Source organism: Trachurus trachurus (assembly GCF_905171665.1).
Source record: "Trachurus trachurus genome assembly, chromosome: 16".
NCBI lineage: Eukaryota > Metazoa > Chordata > Actinopteri > Carangiformes > Carangidae > Trachurus > Trachurus trachurus.
Window position 1 is genome coordinate 12,830,333 of NC_139902.1, and position 22,871 is coordinate 12,853,203.

Genomic DNA, 22,871 nt, shown 5'->3' on the forward strand with positions numbered 1-22,871 from the left:
TGACGCATGACTTCTGCGACCGTCGCATATAAACATTAGCTCATCGAGTGGAGTGTGAAAGGAAATGTGCACTCGTTTGCTTTACGTTTGAATTTAACCAAATGTGATGTTAAAACACGGTCATAGCTGAGCTGGCTGTGTACACCACACACTCAACACACCGTAGAGGAGTTTTAAAACCGCAGGACAAAGATTTAGAAATGTAAGTATCGATACATTGATGGCTTGTTATCCAGTTTTATAATGTGTCACTGATGATAGCAGAAACCTTATTGAACCATTATTTTTAGTTCACGTCTAATTTACTCAAACGTCATTTATGTTGATGATGACGAAAGCGACGATGACTTCGATTTTCCAAGATCCTGCGTTTTTGTAACAACACAGTAAGTTCAACGATACGTTATGTGTCTGCTGCACTTGGAGGTTTAGTAGATTAGACAGACTGGACTGTTATCGTGTCTGTATATACAACATCTGTTGCATGTCTGCCCGTCCTGGGTGAGAGGTTTCTCTATTTTTTTCCCCGTGTTAAGAGTTTTCTTGCGAGTTTTTCCTCAGTCGATGTGCGGGTCTAAGTGCAGAGGATGTTGTATTGATGCTGTGTGAAGCCCTTTGAGACAAACTGTTTGTAAAAATGGCCTTGCCTAGACTTACATGTTGCCTGTGTCTACATTGCTTTGTGGACATGTTTTACAGCAACAAACACAGATGATCTTTACTCTCTTCCTGTCCAGATGATGGAGGATTTCTCTGGTTTGGCTCTGCCTCCTCTGTTTGGAGGACACATCCTGGAGGCAGAGCTGGAGCCAGGCGGTGTGGAGCTGGGACCTGGAGAGGTAATGTTAATGTCAGAAACACATAGCCAGAGCTCTCTGTGCCATTAAACTCACAGGAATCTATGTCGCCTTTTTTTCTGTAGTCACTAATTATATTATTACCAGTTTTAACAAAAACATCTGACCTTCATCAGTGATATTGTTTATTTAACTTAGTTTGAAAAGTACTGTGTTTGAAGAAAGTAGCTACAGTCTAATCCTTGACCCAGCATCTTGGTTAAATATTCCTTAAATATGATCTATGAATGAAAACTGAGAATCTTATTTTGTACTTGTGTGACAGACATGTTATTCTGTTGAGAAGGTCTTGGTCCAAAATTCAGGGTGGAAATGTCTATGTATGTAGCTTAGTGGTTGGATAAAGGATCTGCTGCTTATGATAGATTTACCCAATGAAGCGTCCTTTTGGTGACAGCTTTTCTATTTGAGACGTCATAGTGAAACACTGACACAGAGAGCCGACCACAGCACAAAACCACACAAATTTGTTTTTGTGCAGGTGGAGCTGGGCCCAGGAGGCAGTGAGCTGCTGGAGAGCACAGTGCAAGAGGAGGAAGAGAGAAGAGCTCTCGATAAGAGGAAATATCTGGCTCTGAGTAGGAGGTGTAAAGAAATTGAACAGGTGTGTGAGAGTGTGCGTGTGGGTGCTTGTGTGCGTTAGCCTGCATGTATGTGCATAATGCAGTATGTAGGTTGTTTTGCACACACTTCCTGAATATGTGTCTTGTGAAATTTCAATATGGGTTATAATGGGTTTGGAAACATTTAATGCCTGACTTCTTTACATAATTTCTTAATACACATGAGCTCATTCTGTGACCATGTAATCATTTTAATAAAGACCATATTTCTGATTATATATGTATATAAGTGCATTTTAATCAGTTTTTGTGAAATTGTCAGGTGAATCAGAAGATGCTGGGCCGCCTTCACCAAGTACAAAGAATTACACGACGCTTGAAGAAAGAGAGAAGGTATAAAACCAAACTACAACAACTAGATTTCTCAGTAGATTGACACTTGATGATGACTCATCTGATTGTTCTGTTGATCCTTACAGGTTTCTCATGAAGACTTTAGATGCTCACGGGGACGATTACAGAAATGCTCAGCTTACTATACTGCTGGAGGTGAGACATAAAATAACAACAGACAAGAATGACCTGTTGAAAATCAGATGTGACTCATCACCTTAGACATCACGCCACATTTACATGTCCATATGTCATTTGCTCCACCACATTTATATCTGCATGCATTAGCTTGAAAATGATTTGAATACAATCAATCAATATGCTAATATTCAGTTGGCACATTAACAATAGATTTGCTAGGTTAGACCATAAAGTTGGAGTAAAATATTGTTTTTTACCTCCTCTCATGAAATGATTGTGACAATGTAATTTATTCTTGACAGATAAAGTGTATATCTTCTCAAAACTGTATTGATCATTCTCTTCCAAACATATCACTGTGGTAATTAAATCACAATTAACCTTTATTATAGGAATAAAAAGAGGAATGTGTCGGAAAACAAAATTATTCCAACTTCATGGGCAACAGTGTAGTTACAGTGACAATACAGGACTAAATCTTTTTTTTTTTTTTTTACCACAGCAATCAACCATTGTGAGCAAACATCTTTAATTGACAAGCCATAATAAATAAATATGATGAGTTCACAATATAGCTACATTTTTACCTGTATTTCATTTTTCAGGAGGAGCCTGGAGCACATTTAGATGCTGCCTCTGGAGTGGAGGATGAGCGTCTCAATGGCCTTTCTGGGTCCACATCGTCTGCAACGTTGCATCATGCCACTGGACCCAAGAAGAGGAGACATCGAATTCCTAGACAAGAAAAGGATAAAGATCCACAGGTAGTGAAGAGCTCTAGTGGACTGCTGTTGTTATTATTTTATGCCTATGAACGATTTGACTGAACGTGTAGCTGTGTGTGCATGAATGGGTGGTTTAATAGGTTTCATTAATGTGAACATTTGGACATCAGTCCGTATAGAACAATTGATTTTGTGGTAACTGAGTTTCTGCTTCTTTTTTTTTTAACCTAGACTGAACCAGACATGTCAGTGCTGGCAGACACACAATTTGGAGAAATGCCCAGTCCAACCTCCCTGTCTCACTGATCATTGCGCGCTGCCCTGGATGTGATGACAACTAAGGAGCACCCAGTGTCTTTGATTGTTCAGTAGATGCTGTCGGCTGCCTCTGTTCAGCCAGGTTTTGCACTGTTTATACTGTAGTTCTACTTGAGTATTGTCATATTCATTTGTTATACATTCATTTTGTACACACTATTTCTGTGCTCATGTTTTGTAATGAGATTTAATGCCATCACATAATTATGATCAATGACAAGTTGTGCACATTGTTGTGGGTAATGCAGGCACAATTAAAGTAGGGCAGAAAACTTTATGGCTTCCATAATACAGTGCTGGAAATGATGATGATTTCAAGGTTCATGGTTTTACCTCAGTAAACAGTCAGTATCATTATGCAGGTATTACAAACTGTTATTTGGCTGTATGAAGATTTTTTTTTCTATCCTTAGGGTTAATGTTTTTTTAATTGTAAAGGTATTAGAAGTGATGGTGTGTGGCTTATTATTATGTTTGCTGATCTGGACCAGAACCTGAAAAAGATTTTACCATTTGAATCACATCTGTTCACATCTTAATTAGTTAAAATTTTTAATGACTGATGGCAAAACACAGTTGATCATGTGGTTTATTTTTATTTTTACAATGTTTCTAAACAGTAGTTAAAATAGAAATAAAAAAGCAGTGTCTGTAAATACAATTTCTTGAATGTGCAAAAAAACAAAACAAAAGATATCAAAGTTTAATTTTGCTTATGGTATTCTATTTTTTTTTCAGCTTTTAACCTCATCTTACCGTTTTCTTCATTTGGTGGAGTTAGAACAGCTGTCATGGGAATCACTTCTTTCTTGTCAGTCTTGTCACCATGATTGATCAAATAAGTCAACATCTGTCTTAGTAAATATCTAGCAATATCCACACTGTGCGGTTAGGAGTATATAAATGTTATTGACCGCGTGGGTTGCTGCTGAACATCTGGATGGTAAATGTGTGGCTCCAGAGCAGATGCAGTTTTGGTTTTGTGTCAATCAAACTGCATCACACCGCTGAGCCAATGGCTGCTCTCCATTCCAGCGGATGCGTCTCGGTGACAAGCGTGAGTTCCGTCCAATCAGATCTCGAGGATTGGATTTAGGGCGGGCTCCAAACGCGGAGGTGGGATTTTAGCTACCGTCCATCTTCAACTATATTACAGTGATCGAGCTTGTCGAAAAGAAAACACAATTTGGAAGTAAAGAAGACTTTCTGGAATTAGTTCTGGCTGTATTTGAAAAAAGACAAACGAAAGTCCATACCCTAGGTAAATGTCGTAATCAAGTATAAATCTAGATGCTCGGGTTGACCCAGTTTCCCTTTTTTCCTAAAATTGGCTAGCTAAGCTGCTAGCTAGCATTTTATACATTAGCTAGCCAGACAGTTAGCCACATTAGCTAGCAGGTTAACGATTTGAACGGATTCAGATATATTGTGACTTTCACAACGTTAAACCACCATATATAAGCTCTCCCGGGTCCCAGAGCTGTGATGCATGAATATGAAGTCCAACCATCAACACGCTCCGCGCTACATGTTTTCATACAGGCTGGTGAGAAACCGAGCGAGGTGCATGAGCTAAGCAACTGGCTCGTATTAATGTTAGCCCAGTAGCGTTAGCGACTGGCTAGGTGGCTAATTTTAGCTGACAACCATGTCAGTTGTATCGGTAACATTAGCAATATCTGCTGCGGCCACGGGAAATGCAACGATAGACAAGCGGCCACATGGAGTTTGTTGTTGGAAAATGTGTTGAAATCCCGTTACTATCTGTGCAGCTAACGGAAACCGGCCAGCTAGCTGGAGTTAACGTCAGTTCCCCTGTCTAGATGCCGAAGTACTGATGGCTCTGTTGCAGAGATGTGTATACTGTGTGAATTATCTTTGATACACGCATTGTTTTCTCCACCCAGCTGACTCTGTGACAGACGGAATGTGGACATTGTCGTAGTCAGAGCCATGGCTGACAAGAGAAAACTTCAAGGTAAGACTGTTGGTGAAGCTGTCAGTAATGCTGCTCCGGATCCATCTCTCTGGCATCTTGCACACAGACTCAGACCGACTTTATCTACAAGTTTGTTCATTCCTCCTACAAGTTTACACGTTTGGCACAGATCTGTATACAGTGATGTTGGATCACATCTCCTATCTCCACAGGTGAGATCGACAGATGTTTGAAAAAAGTAGCTGAAGGTGTAGAACAGTTTGAAGATATCTGGCAAAAGGTAAAGTGTGTTCACTTCTTGCACGTGTTTGATGAGCTATTTCAAAAACTGCTGCCAGATTAACTATATTATTTCACTTCAATGCAAACATTTTAGCTCCACAATGCAGCAAATGCAAATCAGAAGGAAAAATATGAGGCTGACCTCAAGAAAGAGATTAAAAAGCTACAGGTAAGACAAGTCGGCAAACACACATTTTTATGCATCTGCACTCTTGATCAGTAGGGTGTGTTTTAAGAAATAGGAAATGTGTTTTAATGTTCTCACTGTCTGTGCTCTTCCCAGCGATTGAGAGATCAGATAAAAACATGGGTGGCCTCGAACGAGATCAAAGACAAACGGCAGCTAGTCGAGAACCGCAAACTTATAGAGACGGTGTGGCTCCTTGTCTCCTTCTATTTCTATAGAATAATTTTTTGGTTTTAGGCAAAATATAACTTTGCACGAACACAAGCAACTAAACAAGGCTTATGTGATTTTTCCTGTCTTAGCAAATGGAGCGGTTCAAGGTGGTGGAACGTGAAACAAAAACAAAAGCCTACTCTAAAGAAGGTTTGGGGCTCGCTCAGAAGGTGGATCCAGCTCAGAGGGAAAAGGAGGAAACGGGGCAGTGGCTAACGGTAATACACCATCCATCCTCACCTCACCTTGTTATGCATTTGGTTGCCTGAAGATACGTTGTGCCAAAAGCAAAGAAAAAGCACCCACATCTAGATTTTGAAAACAAAACAAATACTGTTATTGAAGGAATTAGTCAAATAAACAATGAAGAATTTGTCAGTGGGGATTGACTGAATAAAGCAGTTTGATTAAGATTCTGTTATAGGATTACATTTTGAAAAATCCATTAACATCCTGTTTTTCTGGTCTTTTCCTCACCTGCAGAATACGATAGACACTCTAAATATGCAGGTGGATCAGTTTGAAAGCGAGGTGGAATCGCTCTCAGTTCAGACACGAAAGAAGAAGGGCGACAAAGATGTAAGTCCTCCCATAACTATTTTTTTTCCTGCCCATATCCAATGTATTGCAGTGTTGTAAAAGCTCTACTAACATGCTAATCATAAACCTCATATCTATCTTTCTGTCTTGAAGAAGCAGGACCGAATTGAAGAGCTCAAGCGATTGATTGAGAGGCATCGATTCCACATCCGAATGTTGGAGACCATTTTACGAATGCTGGACAACGACTCTGTGCCAGTGGATTCAATCCAGAAGATCAAGGATGATGTTGAATACTACATCGACTCGTCCCAAGACCCGGACTTCGAGGAGAACGAGTTCCTGTATGATGACTTAGACCTGGAAGACATCCGTGAGTAGAGCACCGCGGTGCGTTAGGACGATGTTATGATATGATGACAGTGTTTCACACTTTCTTTTCATGTCTCATGATTTACTCGTAGCTGCAGCGTTAGTTGCGACCTCTCCATCAGGTCAAGGAAATGTGGAAGATGAGATGTATCTCCACTCCAGCAGCACTCCCACCTCCACCACCTCCTCCTCACCCATCCCTCCATCCCCGGCCACATGCACTGCTGTAAGTTCTCGTCTTTGTACCATTAAAGCTTGCGGGTGAGGATGTTAAAGGGATGCTGGGTAGAAAACATACATTTCTGATACAATTTTGCACATATTCCCTCTCTTAAATGGATATTTCAACATTTTGGCAAATTTGCCTATTGCCATAATCACTAGTATAGTCTTAGGTTCATTAACTTTAATTGTTGGAGCAAGGTGTTTTTAGATGGACGGGGCAGAGACGTGAGCTTTGCACAGAGCGCGTGGTATTTCCGCCTTTCCCTCATCAAACTCCTCAAATACACAATCCAACTCCAAAACACTCTCGTGGACAAGTTGTGACTTGCACATTCGCCACGCTATGAAATAATAATTTAACATTACAAGACAGAGTTGTTCTCGAGGCAAATGCGTAGCTGGAACAACATTCCCGACACGGCTGCTCGGCAGAGTGACTTAAAAAGCGCAAGTAGTTCCAAGTATTTGCTTTATGTGTCGTAATGTTACATAATTATACGTTATTATTTCATAGCTTGTCGAATGTGCAGGTCACAACAACAGTGTTTTGGAGTTGTTGGATTGTGTATTTAGTTTGATGAGGGACATGTGGAAATACCATGCGCCTGCGTCTCTGCTCCACTGATCTCAAAACAGCTTGCACCGACAATTAAAGGTAACGAACCTACTCCTAAGACTATAGGGATTATGGTAATAATTATGTTTATGTTTATTAAAGACTCCCATTAGCTGCTGGAATTATGGCGAATTTGCCAAAAAATGTTGCAATGTCCCTTTAAGTTAGCATTAAGTTAACCCTTCTATATGCCCCATTGTGTTGCTGAATCAATGTTTCATGAGGTGGAATGTCACATCAAGGTATCTCCTCCTATAGGAGAACTCAGAGGACGATAAGAAAAGGGGACGGTCGACGGACAGTGAAGTTAGTCAGGTGAGAGGTTCTCATCTGTGCTATGTCAGTAGACAAAACAGTTTAGTGCAGCGCTCTTCACCCTTGGTCCTGACGAGTCACGGTGGCTGAAGGGTTTTGGCCTCTCAGACACTGAAGCGGAACACGTTTTCTCTGTGGGACCACGGTTGGAGACTTCTGATCTAGTTTGTATCATCTCCTGCATATTCTTCCCTCCATAGTTACAGCATACTCTGTACAGTTGTAGTTGACGTTTTATTGCACGGTCTTGTCTGACACGGCCTCTTCCTGGTGCTCTGTCATTTTCAGTCACCTGTGAAGAATGGCACCCCATCCTTGCTTTCTTCCTTCTCTTCCTCCACCACCTCCGGGTCCTCCTCGTCTTCTTCCCTCGGGTCCATGGCAAGCGTCGTCCCTGTCCCCACGAGCAGCAGTCTAATAGGAAGCTTCAGCAGCGCGGTGCAGCAACATCAGCATCAACCTGCGCAACCACAGCAGCAACAACCTCAGCCACCAATCCAACCGCAGCAACAACAGCAACAGCAACAGCAGCCAACTCAGACAAAACCCTCTGTCCCCTCAAACAACACCCCCAGCCCACCCAGCAACCCCTTACTCCCAGCCTCCACTGCCCCCTCTCTACTCGCACCCAGCACGCCCAGTTCATCAGCTCCCAACTCTCAGTCTCAGCCCACATCCGGGCCCAGCCCAGCATCCAGTTTGGGACTCGGGCTAGGGCTGGGGTTGAGCAAAGTTGGCCTGACGGGGACCAGTAGTGCCAACCAGATGTCTGGTTTAGGGCTCGTCGGCCACCCCTCACCTCTAAACACAATGGCGGGGCTCCTATCGGGCTCCACGCCGGCCCCTTACGCTCAGGCAGCAGCATCGGGAGGCTTGGGTCTGAGCAGCACCACCCAGTCCGCCATTTCAGTGGAGAGCAGCACTTCCATCCCCACCTCTGGCTCCAGTGGAGTCACCACCAACGGGGCGGGGACCGGGCTCGGCCTACTCGGCTCCAGCCCGGCCCACACCTCCCTCAGCGGGAGCATCCTGGGTCTGGTCCCCGGGCAGAGCGTTGCCCCCGGCGCCTCGCAGGTGCCCCCGAGTTCTGTCAGCACTACCTCCGGCGTAGTCGGCATGATGGGAGGAAACGGAGGGAACGTCGGTGTGGTCGGAGGAGTAGGGGTGAACGCTGCTCCTGCCAGACCACCCAGCGGACTGAAGCAAAATGGAAGCACAAGTACGTTAAATTGTAATGCTCAGCCTTATTTGGATACTTTCTGTTAAAGTCAACATTGTCCTCTCTTCGTGTAGTGGCTTTTCTAATATTTCCCTGTCACCTGCCCCCCCCCCCCCCCAGGTTACAGTGCTGTCGTAGCAGAGAGCTCCACAGAATCAGCTCTAAGCACACCGAGCCAGTCACAGAGCAGCCAACCCTCATCTCTCAGTTCCTCAACCAGTCAGCCGTAAGTTATTCAACATCTGCTTCTGAAACCTGATGTTTCTTCTTGTTCTTCTTTAAAAAAAAAAAAAAAAAAAAACATGATCGAACTAACCATTGTTCCCACTGTACCTGGTGCAGGATGGACAACGGTCCCAGTTTAATCAGCTCCATCACGCTGCCTCCCAGCTCTCCGTCCCCCTCATTCTCAGACAGCACACCTGGAGGAGGGAGTCTTCTCAACGGGCCCCACTCCTACACACAGGCCTCCGAGGGCCTCAAGGTGAGTCGAGCCGGCGTGGCTGCGTCAGGACACGTCCACTGACATCGAGCCTTAGTCATAGACCTTTGTCAGAGGCTTTAATTGTCTAATTGCGAAGGCCAGAATTTGCTGTGAAAACCAGCGAGGTTACTGTCAGGTGTGGCTCTTAAACCTACTGCACTGGCAGTGAAACACAACTTGTTAAGATTATGTGTGGTATATAAAAGCTTTGTCAACTTAATTATCTTGGAGTATCTGCCCTCGTACTACTGAGAGGAACACCCATGAAGTAGCAGATCATTAAGATGGCACACACAGTTTTTCACTTAGTTTTGTTTGGTACATCACAGGAGAATGTTAATATCCTTAGATCCCAGGGTGCACACAAACCTGGGCCACATTTATATCAAACAAAGAAGACACCATGTACCTAGTGGCACATTATGACAGAAATCGTGTCATGTCATTTTTAAAAACATAAAGAATTAATACTTTCTTCACTGCAAACAGCAGGAAACAGACAGCATAGGACTGTGTCAAATCTAAAGCTCAGGCAGTCTGCAGGCCGACAGTAACTGTGATGGAAAATGCTTCGTTTCGGATGCATTCACAAGTTTGCTTCAGTAATAGAGCAGCTATGTCTTCAGTGCAGGTTTTTGGTGATAACCAGGGTTGCGTGAAGTCTTCTCTGACCCTTTTGATTGATTTCTCTGCACTGATATTCCCTTCCAACTTAAATTTGACCTAATCTAAATGTTGTTTTCCTCCTCATAGGCTCCCGAGCCTCTCAGTTCTCTGAAGGCGATGGCTGAGAGAGCAGCGCTGGGGTCGAGCCTGGATGGAGAGATTCCCAGCCTGCACCTGACAGACAGAGGTCGGAACGGTCAGGCATTGTTTCTACGTTGATTTACTGAGGTTTAATCAGCTTTTACTTTCACACAGTGAACCTTCTGTCACTGTGTGCTGTGCACTTACCAGTTACTGAGAAGGAAGTGCATTTACTCCTAGTCCTGTTTACTACTATTAACCAGTCGGCCAACTCACAGACGCCGATTTCAAGTTTCTTCAGCTGGTTATTGCCAGATTTCAAATACAGTTGGTTCCATTTCTGTGTTACATCATTATTCTTATTGATTTTTTGTGTGTAGGAAGAGCCCTGTCAGGGATTGTGAGCATATTTAAGTCATAGTCTTCACCTTTGGTTCAACATTTGTGTTATTTATTTATTTAAATTTTTATTGACTCAATTATTGATCAGTTTCTTTTGAACAAACAAATATTTACAAGTGGAAAATGACTGAAAAAAGAAGTCGTAGCACAAAAGATTTACTTAATCAAGAAGAGATGGAAAATGAGTATGATGTGGTGCTGTGGTCTTTGTTGGCGTAACTGACACTATTCTTCACTCTGTACTCGTCCTGCAGACATCTTCTCTAGTTCATCTGCGGCGCCTGGCACACCTGCCGCCCCTCAGCCGTCCGTATCGGAAGTCAGCATCCCCCCATCGCTCGGGGTCTGTCCACTGGGGCCCACCCCTCTACCCAAAGACCAGCTCTACCAGCAGGCCATGCAGGAGTCTGCATGGACACACATGCCACACCCTTCCGACTCTGAGAGGATCAGGTAACATTATTACACATCTCAGACACGGTTTTACCACTGAGGACAAATAAAGATGTGACTTAAATTGGCTTGAAATCATGACAACGAAAAGTCTCTTTTATGGTCTGTATATCTGTTTAAAGAACAGGTCTGATTTCACCTACTGAAAAAGCAGGGTGGTTGTGCGCACATCCAATGCCTATTTTAGGCCAGGTGCCGGACAGTCAGGATAATTGCAAAGAAAAAAGGGAATATCCGCACACTGAATTAAAGCTCCCATTTATTGGATAGCCTACTTGCTTACCTAAGCAAGTAGGCTATCCAATAAATGGGAGCTTACCTAAGCAAGTAGGCCATCCAATAAATGGGAGCTTTAATTCAGTGTGCGGATATTCCCTTTTTTCTTTGCTGATTTCACCTATTGCCATCAAAGCACATTAAAAGACAAAAATCAGCTGTTGAAGCAGAAGTAAGCGGAATGTTTGTGTTAATATAAGTCTTAAGTAGTTATATCTTCCGACAGCAATCACTTATATAGAGTGTTTGGTCTGAAACACGGGTCTGTCAGTCACTCTGCTCTGCTGTAAGCCGAGGAGAAAACTTTCCTTGTATCCTACAACCTTTATCCAATGAGGAGAGAGAACGACACATCTCTGTGTGTGCAGCCAAGGGATGCGCCTGAATGTGGTGACGTAGGGACGAGGGCGGGGACTGCTAACTCCATCGGCTGACAAGAAGTTAGCCAAAACGACCGGATCGCTTACTTCTGCTTTAATAAATCATATTACTATTGTATTAAGTATTGGTACCGTTTCCAAAAGCCTCATCCAACTTACTCCACATCAGTGACATGCTTTGAAATGAACACACACAATGCCATGGCAACATATTTATAGTCGGTCCCACACACAACATCCTGTTGCTGTATTTACTTACTAGCACATCAGATCTGTGACTGAAAATAGTCCCCGACAAATGCACAGCCTCACACCTGTTAGAGTATCGGTTGCTAAAAACATGCCGTGACCTATTGTATGTTGTTGTGGATGTGTAACTGTCCCTGCTCCTGTTCCTAAAGGCAATACCTGATGAGGAACCCATGCCCCACTTTGCCATTCCACCATCAGATACCACCGCACCACTCTGACTCCATAGAGTTTTACCAGAGACTGTCCACAGAAACGCTCTTTTTCATCTTCTACTACCTGGAGGTAAACATGCACCCACTCTATATTTACTCTTTTCGTCTCTGTGAAGTATTAAAGTGTTGCTTGAAAGTTTAATGGCTTCTCTGACCTCCTTCTCTCAGGGCACCAAGGCTCAGTATCTGTCTGCCAAGGCTCTGAAGAAACAGTCATGGAGGTTTCACACCAAGTACATGATGTGGTTCCAGAGGCACGAGGAGCCCAAGACTATCACTGACGAGTTTGAACAGGTACGCCCTCACCGCCGTTCATTTCCACACAACCTTAAAGGGATAGTTCAACAATTTGGCAAATTGGCCCATTGCCATAATTGCTATAGTCATAGCAGTAGGTTTGTTACCTTTAATTGTAGGTGTAAGCTATTTTTAGTACAGCGGAGCTCAGCAGCAGGCTGCTCAGAGCTACGCTATGGAGGCTAAGGGAATTTCTTGGTTTCCCTCATCAAACTCATCAAATACAAAATCCCAAAACTCCACAGCGCTTTTGTAGACAAGTTGTGAGCTGCACAACCACCACGCTATGAGATAATGACGGAACGATACGAAACGGAGCCGTTTTCGAGGTAAATTCATACAAAACCGCTGATGCGCGTTGCGTTCAGGGACAGTTTTTCAGCAAGCAGTCTCCGTATTTACCCTGTATTTACCTCGAAAACGGCTCCGTTTCGTATCGTTCCATCATTATCTCATAGCGTGGTGGTTGTGCAGGTCACAACTTGTCTACAAAAGCGCTGTGGAGTTTTGGGATGTTGAATTTGATGAGTTTAATGAGGGAAACCAAGAAATTCCCTTAGCCTCCATAGCGTAGCTCTGAGCAGCCAGCTGCTGCGCTCCGCCGTACTGAAAATAGCTTACACCTACAATTAAAGGTAATGAACCTACTGCTATGACTATAGCGATTATGGCAATGGGCCAATTTGCCAAAATGTTGAACTATCCCTTTAAGCCAGTCTGTTTGTTGTATGGCGGTTTGGATTATTAATGATTGTTCTGTCCGCTCTGCTGTTCCTCCAGGGCACTTACATTTACTTTGACTATGAGAAGTGGGGCCAGAGGAAGAAGGAGGGGTTCACCTTTGAGTATAGGTACCTTGAAGACCGAGACCTGCAGTGACAGAGGGAGGGACACGAAAGGACAGAGAGAGACAAAACGTGCTGCTGTTGACATTCCGAGACTGAACTCCAAACTGTGGATAGAGATTGTGATGTGTAGTAGAAACCCTCTCCTGCAATGGAGACTGGTGTCTGTATAGGCTGCATCTCCACGTGAAGCCCTTGCTCCTCGTGTAGCGCTTTGCTTTTGAGTAAAAACGCCCCATGGGCCTGATCAGATGCGTGGCGCTGCACGAGCTGGGAGGGTTCTCACTAGAGATCTGCGTTTGTGCCTGTCTGTGTGCACACTCAGTATGTGGCATTAGGAAAGCCTACCCCATGCATGTTTCTCATGTTTTTTTCTTTTTCCTTTTCAACAAGATTCTCTGTACCACCAATTTCCCAACATGAGCCTGGAAGCCTTTGACTTGACACAAAACAAACCCTGGATTTGATTGTTAAGTAAACTGCCCATCTTGTATTTACTGTAAATTGGTGGTTTAAAATGGGGACGTACAGTGGACATTTAGTCATGGTGTGTAGGAACGGCTTCTTTTAAGACCCTACGATGCCTGTTGAATATGGTCACTATTAGAGATAGTGAGCGGTTATCAATAGTTTTATTGATATTGTCTTGGTCGATTTAAAACGCTGATTGAGAGTGACCACAGGGCCTCTCCCTGTGACAGGGAAAGAGTCCTTATTGGACATGGATTAAATTGCTATGCAATTGAACTGGTCTCTGACTCCCTCTCTTTACAAATAAAATGTTTTTAAGTTAACCTGTCAAAGAAAATGCATTATTATGGCACATTCATGTTTGTGACAAATTAAATAAATCTGTAAAATAAATCTTTAAAATAGGGTTTGAGACATTTAATCTACTTGATGTTTGATTCTTACACCATTGAGGAATTGTCAACATTCTCAATGCAAAACGCCACGCTGAGCGTAGTGAATGTACCTGTACCCAAATCACCTCTTAATTACACCTTAGATAATAAATCTGAGTTTGGTTTGAGTCAACTTCCCACCTTTAGTTAAGGTTTTATTCTATTCTGTTGATGTTACTTCTTCCTAAAACCCATTGTTCGATTTACCACCAGATATTTTAAGTGAAAACCCCTATACAGTGAATGTGCACTGACAAACTTGTTTACATGTAGAGTGAAAACAAATCCTAAAATTCTGGTGGTAGATTTAACTCATGGGTCGAGTAGGATGTGTCTCGTCTGCCGTGGTTGTTCATGTGCTACCCTGAAGAACAATAAGATTTAATCTGGTCCTGGATCTGGTGTGGGGCAGATCCCACCTTTTCTTGGCAGTTTGAATGGGGAAAGTGTTTAACTTAAGATTTTTCCATTCAAGCAGCCATGAAAACGTCCGATCTGTACCGCATTACAAAATTTTATGTTGTGTGTGATTAGTTTTCAGGCTTTTTTGGGGGGGAGGGGGTTGTGGAGATGTGAAAAAAGGAAAAATACAGCAAAGTTATGAGAGATTTGCCTTTTATAGATTCTATTTTTGGGGGCTTTTAAGGTTTTCAGAAAGGGAAGGTCAGTTAAGAAATTGCTAAAAATGTGAATTTACAGACATTTACAGTTTTTCTCATCACAGTTCTGCATGGGAGATGTCATAAAACGGGGTTATAACAGGATTGTACAATTTCAATAAATACTTTTAAGAAATTACAAGTCAATGTGTGGTGTAAAGTCCTGTCTTTCTTACAAGGCACACATTTCACATTGTTAAAACTTAAAATGAGCCTGGCTTTAACTTGTTCTGGTGGCTTTAATAATTAAAAAAAAAAAAAAAAAGGGTCCACCACGGATATAAGGGTGTGCTGTGATTTATAGAAAATCAATATGAAGAACATCAGTTTAACTGTTACAACAAAGAAAAAAAGAAGAAAACTACTTGACTCTTTATCTATTTTCACATTTTATTAAAATCAAAAAGCCAAAAATGAAAAATAAAAGCAAAATACAGGACAAAGCACAATGTCAGACAAACTTGAAAATATACTAACAGCTCTGCAGCCTTGAGTGCAACTGTCCGCTTGCAGCATGACCGTGTGTGCGCGTGTGTGTTAGTCTTGGTCTGTCTTAGTTTCCTTCTTGACTTTCAGGAACTCTGCCATATTAGAGAAATACTTCTGGTTGGCTTCAGCCACCTTCTTCTCTGCAGCCTGTGGGTTCACGATCTCCAGCCCCTGACGACGAGAGCAGAACAGGCGTTAGCCAACATAAACCTGCACAGTTCTCAGGGGACGTTCAATAAAATAAAAAGAGGATGTTAACTGGTCGTTACCTGTAGAGGAGTGAACGCTACACTGGAGCTGGTTCCTGAAGAGCGATCTCTGACTGTTGACTTTCCTCCGTACGTCATGCTCTGCTTCTGCAGCGTCCTCTGTTGTTTAACAAAAACACAAATTACACATTAGAAATCAAGAGAAATACTGTGTTGCATGCCTCAAGTGGAGTTCGGACTCGTAGTGAGTGTGTTCACCTGGAGGGATTTGGAGATTCTGGCCTTGGTGGCTTCGTTGACCTGAGCCTGCCTGACGCGGCCACTGCCGCTCTTCCCCAGCTGACCCAGACTGAAGCCCAGGTCCTCCTGATAGGCATCGTCTTCAATCTGCAATAACACACAATAAATCACCCGATCATTATCTTCTCTTGTCAAGAATGAAGTAAGATTTTTTTTTTAAAATCATAAAACAGATTTAAAAAAAACTCTTAATCTCGTTGCACCCATCAACAACATAGACTGTTGTCTATTTTCACACGCAGAGCAACTGTACCTCTGCAGTGTTTCAAAGTTCAGTGTATCCTCAGAGTAAAAACCAAAAGTAACCGTTATAAAGACACTGATATATAATGTCTTTTAGGTGATGAGGACATGGGAAAAAAAAAGAAAAGAAACCTCAGCTTGTTCACACTGGCTTCAGCATAAACATTAGATTTTAATCATCGATTCTGATTCTCAGCAGAATTATTTAAAGCAGATATCAGCTTCACGGCCGTTTCGGCTAATGCTGCGTTCAAGGCAGGCTTTTGAAACCGTAAGTTACAGCTTCAAGTCACAACTACGACTTGGTAGCGTTCCAGGTAACCCGTAGCTCGTGTTTTTACCATCCTGTTGTCTGTGAAAGTTCCCTATAACGGCCACTCGTAACTTCCGACCCGTGAACTCGTACCAGATCGAACTGGTATGACTTCACAGGAAGGAAAAACACAAAGTACGAGTTTCTTTGAACGCACCATGAGTTAGCAGCCCCCGCCCTTGTCAGGCATCAATTGGTCCTCGTGCTACGTCACCACATTCACGCGCATCCCTTGGCTGCACACACAGCCCTTCATGCCGTTCTCTCTCCTCATTGGATAACACTTGTATCCCACAAGGAAAATTTTCTCCTCGGGTTACAGCAGAGCAGAGTGACGGAGAGACTCGTGTTTAGGCTGAAATACTTCATGTAAGTGATTGCTGACGGAAAATAGGACTATTTAGGACTTATATTAACAAAAACATTCCACTGATATCTGCTTTAAGCAAACTGTGTCTCTCCAGCCTCCTTGGACAGAGTGGGCATCTAATGTGATCAAAGTGTATTAAATATTGCTGCTTGAAATATCACAGAGTTAAACAGAAATAAAACTTTAAGGGGGGGAGAAGAGGAAACATCTTCTGACCTCTGCGAAAGTCATCCTGTTGGCATGTTTCCTGATCTCAGTCAGCCCAAGACGCTCCTTCATCTTTCGATACCTTGTGAAAAGGAGAAGAGCAGTGGAGAAGATATTTTTTACACATTTAGTTGACGGTGGTATTCTAAACTTGGCTATGCCGGTTATATAACCCTCTTGTTGTCTTTCCCACATGCTGCTCTCTTTGTGCTTTGTTTTGCTTCCCCCTGTTCAGTTGTTACAATGTTTGATTTCATTTTGTTCTGGAAATGAATGTGGGGCAGTTCAATCTCTGTATCCTCCCTCCAATCAAGCATTTTAGATGTACTTTTGATGAAAGGATCCACAAATTAATTCATTTGTACTCACAGTAACTCCCTACTGCACTCTCTTCGCTAAATAATGGCCCGTCTGGCAGGGCAATCAATGTTTTTTAAGTAGCTGACAGCTTGTATACCTCCTCCCTCCTCTCTTCTTCCTCTGTCCATCCAGTGGGGCTGGCAGTGGCTTGACCTGCTTCACTGGAGGAGGCTCCTGCCATTTATCAAACTTCCTCTCAATCTCTTCCTTTAGATCGTAGCCAACCTGGGGAAAAACAAGATTTTAAAACAAAAGTTAGAACTGAATTAGGATTTTACATAACTGATGCAAGTGAAACACATTTTGAATCATTTGCAGTGTCAGTAGGCCGCAGTGTATTAATACACTCATTCAAATGCATGTATGTAAGAAGACACTGAAATTAAATATTCAATAACATTTGTAAGGGATGCCATCACAATAGATTTTCTTTGAGTGGGATCGGCTGATAACATTCATTTTTTGTGTTTTGTTTAAGCAGCTAGTTTAGTGGTTGGTAAATCTGTTTAATGTTGTAGTGCACTGGGATCTCCAACAGGCGGCAGCCTAACTAGATAAAGAGGTTCACAAAAGTCACTCAACACTCCGCTTTTCCATTGCTCAGGTCAAACCCAAGAGAGAGAGAGAAGAAGAAAGGATGAAAAAGTAAGTTTTTCCAAGGACAACTGACTGAATAAGTCTACTCAATAGACCAAACAGGGCAAAAAATACTGATAAATAAAATACAATGTCTGAGCATTAACTCATTTGTGTAATTGGAATTTAAAAAAATATCAGATACAGGCTGCATTCACATTTAACAAATAAATCAATAATTTATAAAATCAAATTAAACATTAGACTGGTGCACAGTGCAGAGAGGTAAACTCTTGCATCACGTGTCACATGGGAGGTGCGAGGTGGGACTACACCGCAGTGATTCTCTCAACTGCAGACATCAGAGGAAAAACCTCAGGTGGTGGGTGAGTAGAAACATTCATACTTAGAATGAAATAAATCAGGTATTTGTATAGAAAATCAACTGATAATGATCAGCAGCTGCTCAATTGGGGTTTCCCTGACTTGAATCCAAGGATAATCATGAGCCTGTGTGTATAATAGATTTATTTTGTAGCCCTTGTTAGTATCCTTACACTATTTATTAAAGATACTGCATTAAATGGTAAATGGTAAATGGTCTGTATTTATATAGCGCTTTACTATACCTGAAACGATACCCAAAGCGCTTTACAGTACATCGCATTCACCCATTCACACACACATTCACACACTGATGGCGGACGCTGCCATGCAAGGCGCGAACCACGACCCATCAGGAGCAAGGTGGGTAAGGTGTCTTGCCCAAGGACACTACGGCAGCAACCGGGACAGAGCGGGATTCGAACCGCCAACCCTCTGATCATTGGACGACCCGCTCTACCACCTGAGCCACTGCCGCCCTGCCGCCCTCCAGCATTAATATGTATGTGCTCTTTCTGGGCAGTCACCTTGCCGACTGAACTCTCATGGAAACTGTCGACTCGGGCGGCCAAAGTGCACTTCGCAGCCACCAGACGAGCTGCTTTCCTCCTGAGATCCTGAAGGCGAAAATGGCAGGAAGCCGTTACATAACAGAAACTGCGGGTATGCATATTGTTCTTTTTTTTTTAATGTACATATATACGTATATATATATAGCTCACAGGAGGTAGCGACTGCACAACATCACAGTGGTAGATGAATCCGGTGTGAGGAAGCAGTGATGTGCTGCTGAAGCCGGAGAGGGTTCTCCTCTGAGCTCCCAGCAGCATCAGGTTACATGCTGGCATCTTTGAGAGATTGGTGAGACCTCCAGCAATACCTGAGGAGAGAGGGGGAGAGCTTGAATCACAAAGAGCATCTATTGTTGTAACCTCAGTTTCCAATCCTGCCTCCTCAAGTGTATAAAAAAAAAAAAACACATGAATCTTTTGGCGTCTCTCACCCATGATCTTTGCAGCTGTTGACGCTCCAACGATGATGGACAGATTTGGGGCGATGAACGACATTCTGGACTCCACATATTCATATATCCTGTGTTTGGACTGGTTCAGCTCCAAGGCCATGTCACATGCTTCCTCCAGTTGCCTCAGTTCATCCTCACTGAGCTGTGACCTACAACCAGGAAAACACACGCAAAATTAACCCTGTCAGTTCCCATTCGTCGAGACTCATATGATCCTCAGAAGTATTGAAAAGCAGCAGCTGTGTCCCTCCGTTCTGAGAGTGAGGATGCTGACCTGTAGAAGACAGTGAAGATGAATTCATTTAAGTTGGATTAACGTGGAACAGGACTCACCCCTGTGTGGTTGAGGCTGTGACGCTGACAACCATAATAGTGGCGTTGGTGAGGATTTGCTGCAGAGTTTCATTGTTCTTGCATTTCTCCAGGTTGTTCCCCAGTTCCTTATTAAAAGACACAAAATCAGGAAACACATTAAAAAAAAAAGGAACATGGTCCTTACATACACTGAGGGTGAAGTAGTTGTGGGATTTTACATGTGAAAACATGGTGGAAAACAATGGTTGAATTCCCACACACTCCCACCCAAACGGATGAAGGCTGTGACCAAAATGTTCCTACACATCAGCTGAGCTTTGGGACAACATTTATGTTTTCAAACCTTTAACTTTGACACCTTTGCAAATGGGAGAATGTCTTTAACATAACACTAGCTCAAATTTGATCTGTTATAGATTTAATATATGCGTTTCCCTGGATTCATCAATAAAATAACCCCTATTTTTTTCTTCTTACTAACTCGAGACAGGCAAATGAAGGTGTCACTTGCAGGTTTATTATTCTCAAAACAGGAATTTGATGTACAAGCTGAACAATTTATCTCACCTTGACTGTGCGGATGTAATCTAAAGAATCTGGCACCAGCGACTCGAGTTCAGGAAACCTCTTTGAATATTTATCCCTGGTAAACTTGTGAATGATATCTGGAAATAAAGCACAAAGGCAGGTTATACAGACCACAACTAAATCTGTAACTCTTTGATATGATTAAAAAAACAAAAACAAAGTAAGAACTGCCAACTCACTCAGCTCATTGTCAATCTCCACTGTGAGGTTATTAGCTGCTACGATCAGTCTGTATTCTGGGTCGGATTCCACTGGACCTGAGACTAAATGGAAACACACACACACACAGAAATAAAATAAATAAAAATCATTCCATACATACTCAACATTAAACTTGAATTAAGGTGAGGAGCCTGTAAGACAGACAGTTTGTCATTAGTTTATCATTCCTAGTATATAACTTGTTTTACATTGTAAAGGTCGTAATTTGTTATAAAATATGACCTTTACAAGGTAAAACATGTTATAGGGAGGGACGACAAAACATGTGCCACTGAAAAAGAAAAGGGTTACACTCACCCTCTGAGTTCTTGCGCTGCTTTCCAATATAATCTGAGATTTTGTCAGTGATCTCTGAAAACTAAAGACATAAGATGGTTATGAATGGATAGCTTGAGCTGGCACATTATTCCAACTATCAACTTGTGTAAAGCCCTCATATGACAAAACTCACCTGTTTGCTATTGCGAAGCTTGGCAATGGACGCAACACTCTCGGCTTTACTGTAGTCCACCTCCATCTCCTCTGGGATGTCTTCCAGCCCTCCATCCGTCCTTCCCTGGCTCGCCTCTCCATCGCTTTCACCCTCCTCTCCCTCTGGATAAAGACCGTCCTCCCCCTCATCTCCAGCCTCCTCCAGATCGGCCAGGAGCTCGTCCGCCAGAGACATCTGCCATTAGCACCAGAGAGTGTGAGGACATATAGAGGTAACTCCCGTGATGAGCTAAAGCTCCTCTCCCAAAAAACACCAGGAGTTTTCAGAGAATGCACTGATATAAAATCAGCAACAAAACACAGCATCTAACATTTCTGAGCATTGAACAGCATCTTTTTGGTCTGTAGCACCATTTTCTTTTCTTAATGTTGTTGCACAGTGGAAAGAAAAGGCACTGTCCTGTACACATTACCAATTTGTTGCAACTGGTTACAAAATGTTATATATATACACTATATTAACACTGTTCACCTTGTTCAAAATATTTTAGGTCCAAAATATTGTTCTGTGTTATAAGGTTACCTCTTAACAATAAAAGCAGTAGACAATAGAAAATGAATACTTGATCAACATTTAGCAAATATCAAACACTAACAGAATGTGTTTATATATATTTTTTTAATAGAATATCTGGTTAAATTGCTAAAAAGATGATCAAAGAAATAAATGAAAATGCAATTGTTTTTATACTATATGTAAACACTGTATACTCTCATGATTGCAACATCTACAATGGTTCAAGAAACAAGTTTGTACTGCTCAAAAATGAAGCCATAACCTGTGATGTGAGGTCATAATTTTAACAAAACAAGTGACTTTAAGACGTCGCTCTGTGTTTACTGCTTTACATTTTTGTTATTTCATCGCATACATATATTCCAGTGAACACGCAGAAAAATATCAATCAATAATGGGAGTGTTACTCCTCTAATTTGCCTCATTGGAGCTTTAAAAAAAATCTGTAGTCAAATTAATGTGCACGCACATAGCTTAATAGCTGGAGTTAGCATTAACACAGTCAGAATATAATGGCCCTTTTCGGCCTCATACGACTTTACTCAATTCTCATTAAACATGATTAAACACATGGTGAGGAAGACTGTACAGCTGTAATGGTCAAAAACAGAGTGTGTCACGTTCATGCACTGGTTTATGTTAGCATGCGTTAGCCAGTTAGCATTCACAAACGTTGGTTGGACGTTGTGAAGCTGCTTTTATGCAACTTAACTTCACTTACCTTGAGGATCGACTACCGGACAAAACAAAATATATCTTTTGGAAACGTTATGTTCCTCTATTCAAGGATAGAAAGACCCGTTATACAAACTTTACCTTCTCAGCCTCTACAAGAAACTGTTGTGTCGTAAAGTTTGTCGCAGACTAAATACGTGAAACCTCCGCAAGGCTTTCTGGGAAATGGCGTCAAAACCTTCTATGGGTCAAAACCACCCAAATAGACGATTCTTGCGGCGGAAGTGCGGCGTCTTTGAAAAATTGCGCTCCTTTGGCTGATTATGCATTGAATTATTTATTATTTTCCTGGAGGGGCTGATAAATACTTTTATCATTATTAATAGAATAAAACAAAAGCAGGGGGTGAAAAGAGAGAGAGTTTCTGTCCTACATCCCATATAATAGGGGTGTCTGAGACACATGAACAGTGGGCCTCATCCTACCCAGATATAAGGCAGCCACCAGGACAAAATAAATTCAGTGTATAAAAATGAATGAATTTACATCAAGCAATATAAAAACAAACTGGGATTAAATCTATCTGGGAGTAAACAAGATTACCTAATCCCAAAACAATAATTAAAAACGACAACAGAATGAAAAAACAAAAACAAATGACAAAGACTCAACTCCCAAACTAAAGTGCACATGAGAAAACGTGCTAATATAGGAACATGTGTTGTTAAGGTTGTGGGCTGGCTGTATCAGCCCCATAGGGATGTAAATGG

The 22,871-nt window shown here is 42.2% G+C and overlaps 3 protein-coding genes across 12 annotated transcripts; 2 read left to right on the top strand and 1 right to left on the bottom strand.

The window, feature by feature from the left end:
- The first annotated feature begins 40 nt into the window (after positions 1-40).
- On the top strand, positions 41-3,586 carry tfpt (TCF3 (E2A) fusion partner). Of its 2 annotated transcripts, none has more exons than XM_083989991.1 (7): positions 41-202; positions 738-839; positions 1,339-1,461; positions 1,743-1,813; positions 1,900-1,969; positions 2,560-2,718; positions 2,911-3,586. In XM_083989991.1, exons 2-7 carry the CDS (start codon positions 738-740, stop codon positions 2,983-2,985), a joined length of 600 nt encoding a protein of 199 aa, XP_083846117.1. In that variant the 5' UTR covers positions 41-202; the 3' UTR covers positions 2,986-3,586. The 2 variants fall into 2 exon arrangements, with proteins under 2 accessions (XP_083846117.1, XP_083846116.1); XM_083989990.1 differs by having other exon boundaries at positions 56-202; positions 700-839.
- A 520-nt stretch (positions 3,587-4,106) lies between these two features.
- cnot3a (CCR4-NOT transcription complex, subunit 3a) lies at positions 4,107-15,178 on the top strand. Of its 9 annotated transcripts, none has more exons than XM_083989971.1 (18): positions 4,107-4,258; positions 4,905-4,975; positions 5,149-5,216; positions 5,313-5,387; positions 5,502-5,591; positions 5,708-5,836; positions 6,102-6,197; positions 6,312-6,531; positions 6,623-6,756; positions 7,630-7,686; positions 7,975-8,917; positions 9,026-9,131; positions 9,248-9,389; positions 10,143-10,251; positions 10,793-10,991; positions 12,049-12,181; positions 12,280-12,405; positions 13,189-15,178. In XM_083989971.1, the coding sequence occupies exons 2-18, from the start codon at positions 4,951-4,953 to the stop codon at positions 13,285-13,287; spliced, it is 2,751 nt and encodes a 916-aa protein (XP_083846097.1). In that variant the 5' UTR covers positions 4,107-4,258; positions 4,905-4,950; the 3' UTR covers positions 13,288-15,178. The 9 variants fall into 9 exon arrangements, with proteins under 9 accessions (XP_083846097.1, XP_083846100.1, XP_083846098.1 ...); XM_083989974.1 differs by having other exon boundaries at positions 10,143-10,242; XM_083989972.1 differs by having other exon boundaries at positions 7,975-8,905.
- Positions 15,179-15,210: 32 nt separating this feature from the next.
- prpf31 (PRP31 pre-mRNA processing factor 31 homolog (yeast)) lies at positions 15,211-22,292 on the bottom strand. Its single transcript, XM_083989985.1, has 14 exons — positions 22,148-22,292; positions 20,869-21,084; positions 20,715-20,775; positions 20,375-20,458; positions 20,175-20,272; positions 19,626-19,732; positions 19,272-19,441; positions 18,991-19,148; positions 18,796-18,885; positions 17,406-17,533; positions 16,958-17,030; positions 15,774-15,902; positions 15,576-15,674; positions 15,211-15,477 (listed from the first exon to the last, which is right to left on the bottom strand). Exons 2-14 carry the CDS (start codon positions 21,082-21,084, stop codon positions 15,355-15,357), a joined length of 1,536 nt encoding a protein of 511 aa, XP_083846111.1. The 5' UTR covers positions 22,148-22,292; the 3' UTR covers positions 15,211-15,354.
- Between the last annotated feature and the right edge of the window lie 579 nt (positions 22,293-22,871).

Coding starts and splice junctions, on each gene's coding strand:
- tfpt (XM_083989991.1), top strand. CDS start 738: ATGATGGAGGATTTCTCTGGTTTGGCTCTGCCTCCTCTGTTTGGAGGA. Junction 1,462..1,742: donor GGTGTAAAGAAATTGAACAG/GTGTGTGAGAGT, acceptor TGAAATTGTCAG/GTGAATCAGAAGATGCTGGG. Junction 1,814..1,899: donor CGCTTGAAGAAAGAGAGAAG/GTATAAAACCAA, acceptor TGATCCTTACAG/GTTTCTCATGAAGACTTTAG.
- cnot3a (XM_083989966.1), top strand. CDS start 4,951: ATGGCTGACAAGAGAAAACTTCAAGGTAAGACTGTTGGTGAAGCTGTC. Junction 8,918..9,025: donor AAGCACAAGTACGTTAAATT/GTAATGCTCAGC, acceptor CCCCCCCCCCAG/GTTACAGTGCTGTCGTAGCA. Junction 10,252..10,792: donor GACAGACAGAGGTCGGAACG/GTCAGGCATTGT, acceptor CTCGTCCTGCAG/ACATCTTCTCTAGTTCATCT.
- prpf31 (XM_083989985.1), bottom strand. CDS start 21,084: ATGTCTCTGGCGGACGAGCTCCTGGCCGATCTGGAGGAGGCTGGAGAT. Junction 18,886..18,990: donor TTGTGCAGTCGCTACCTCCT/GTGAGCTATATA, acceptor TTTCGCCTTCAG/GATCTCAGGAGGAAAGCAGC. Junction 15,478..15,575: donor TAGCGTTCACTCCTCTACAG/GTAACGACCAGT, acceptor TCTCGTCGTCAG/GGGCTGGAGATCGTGAACCC.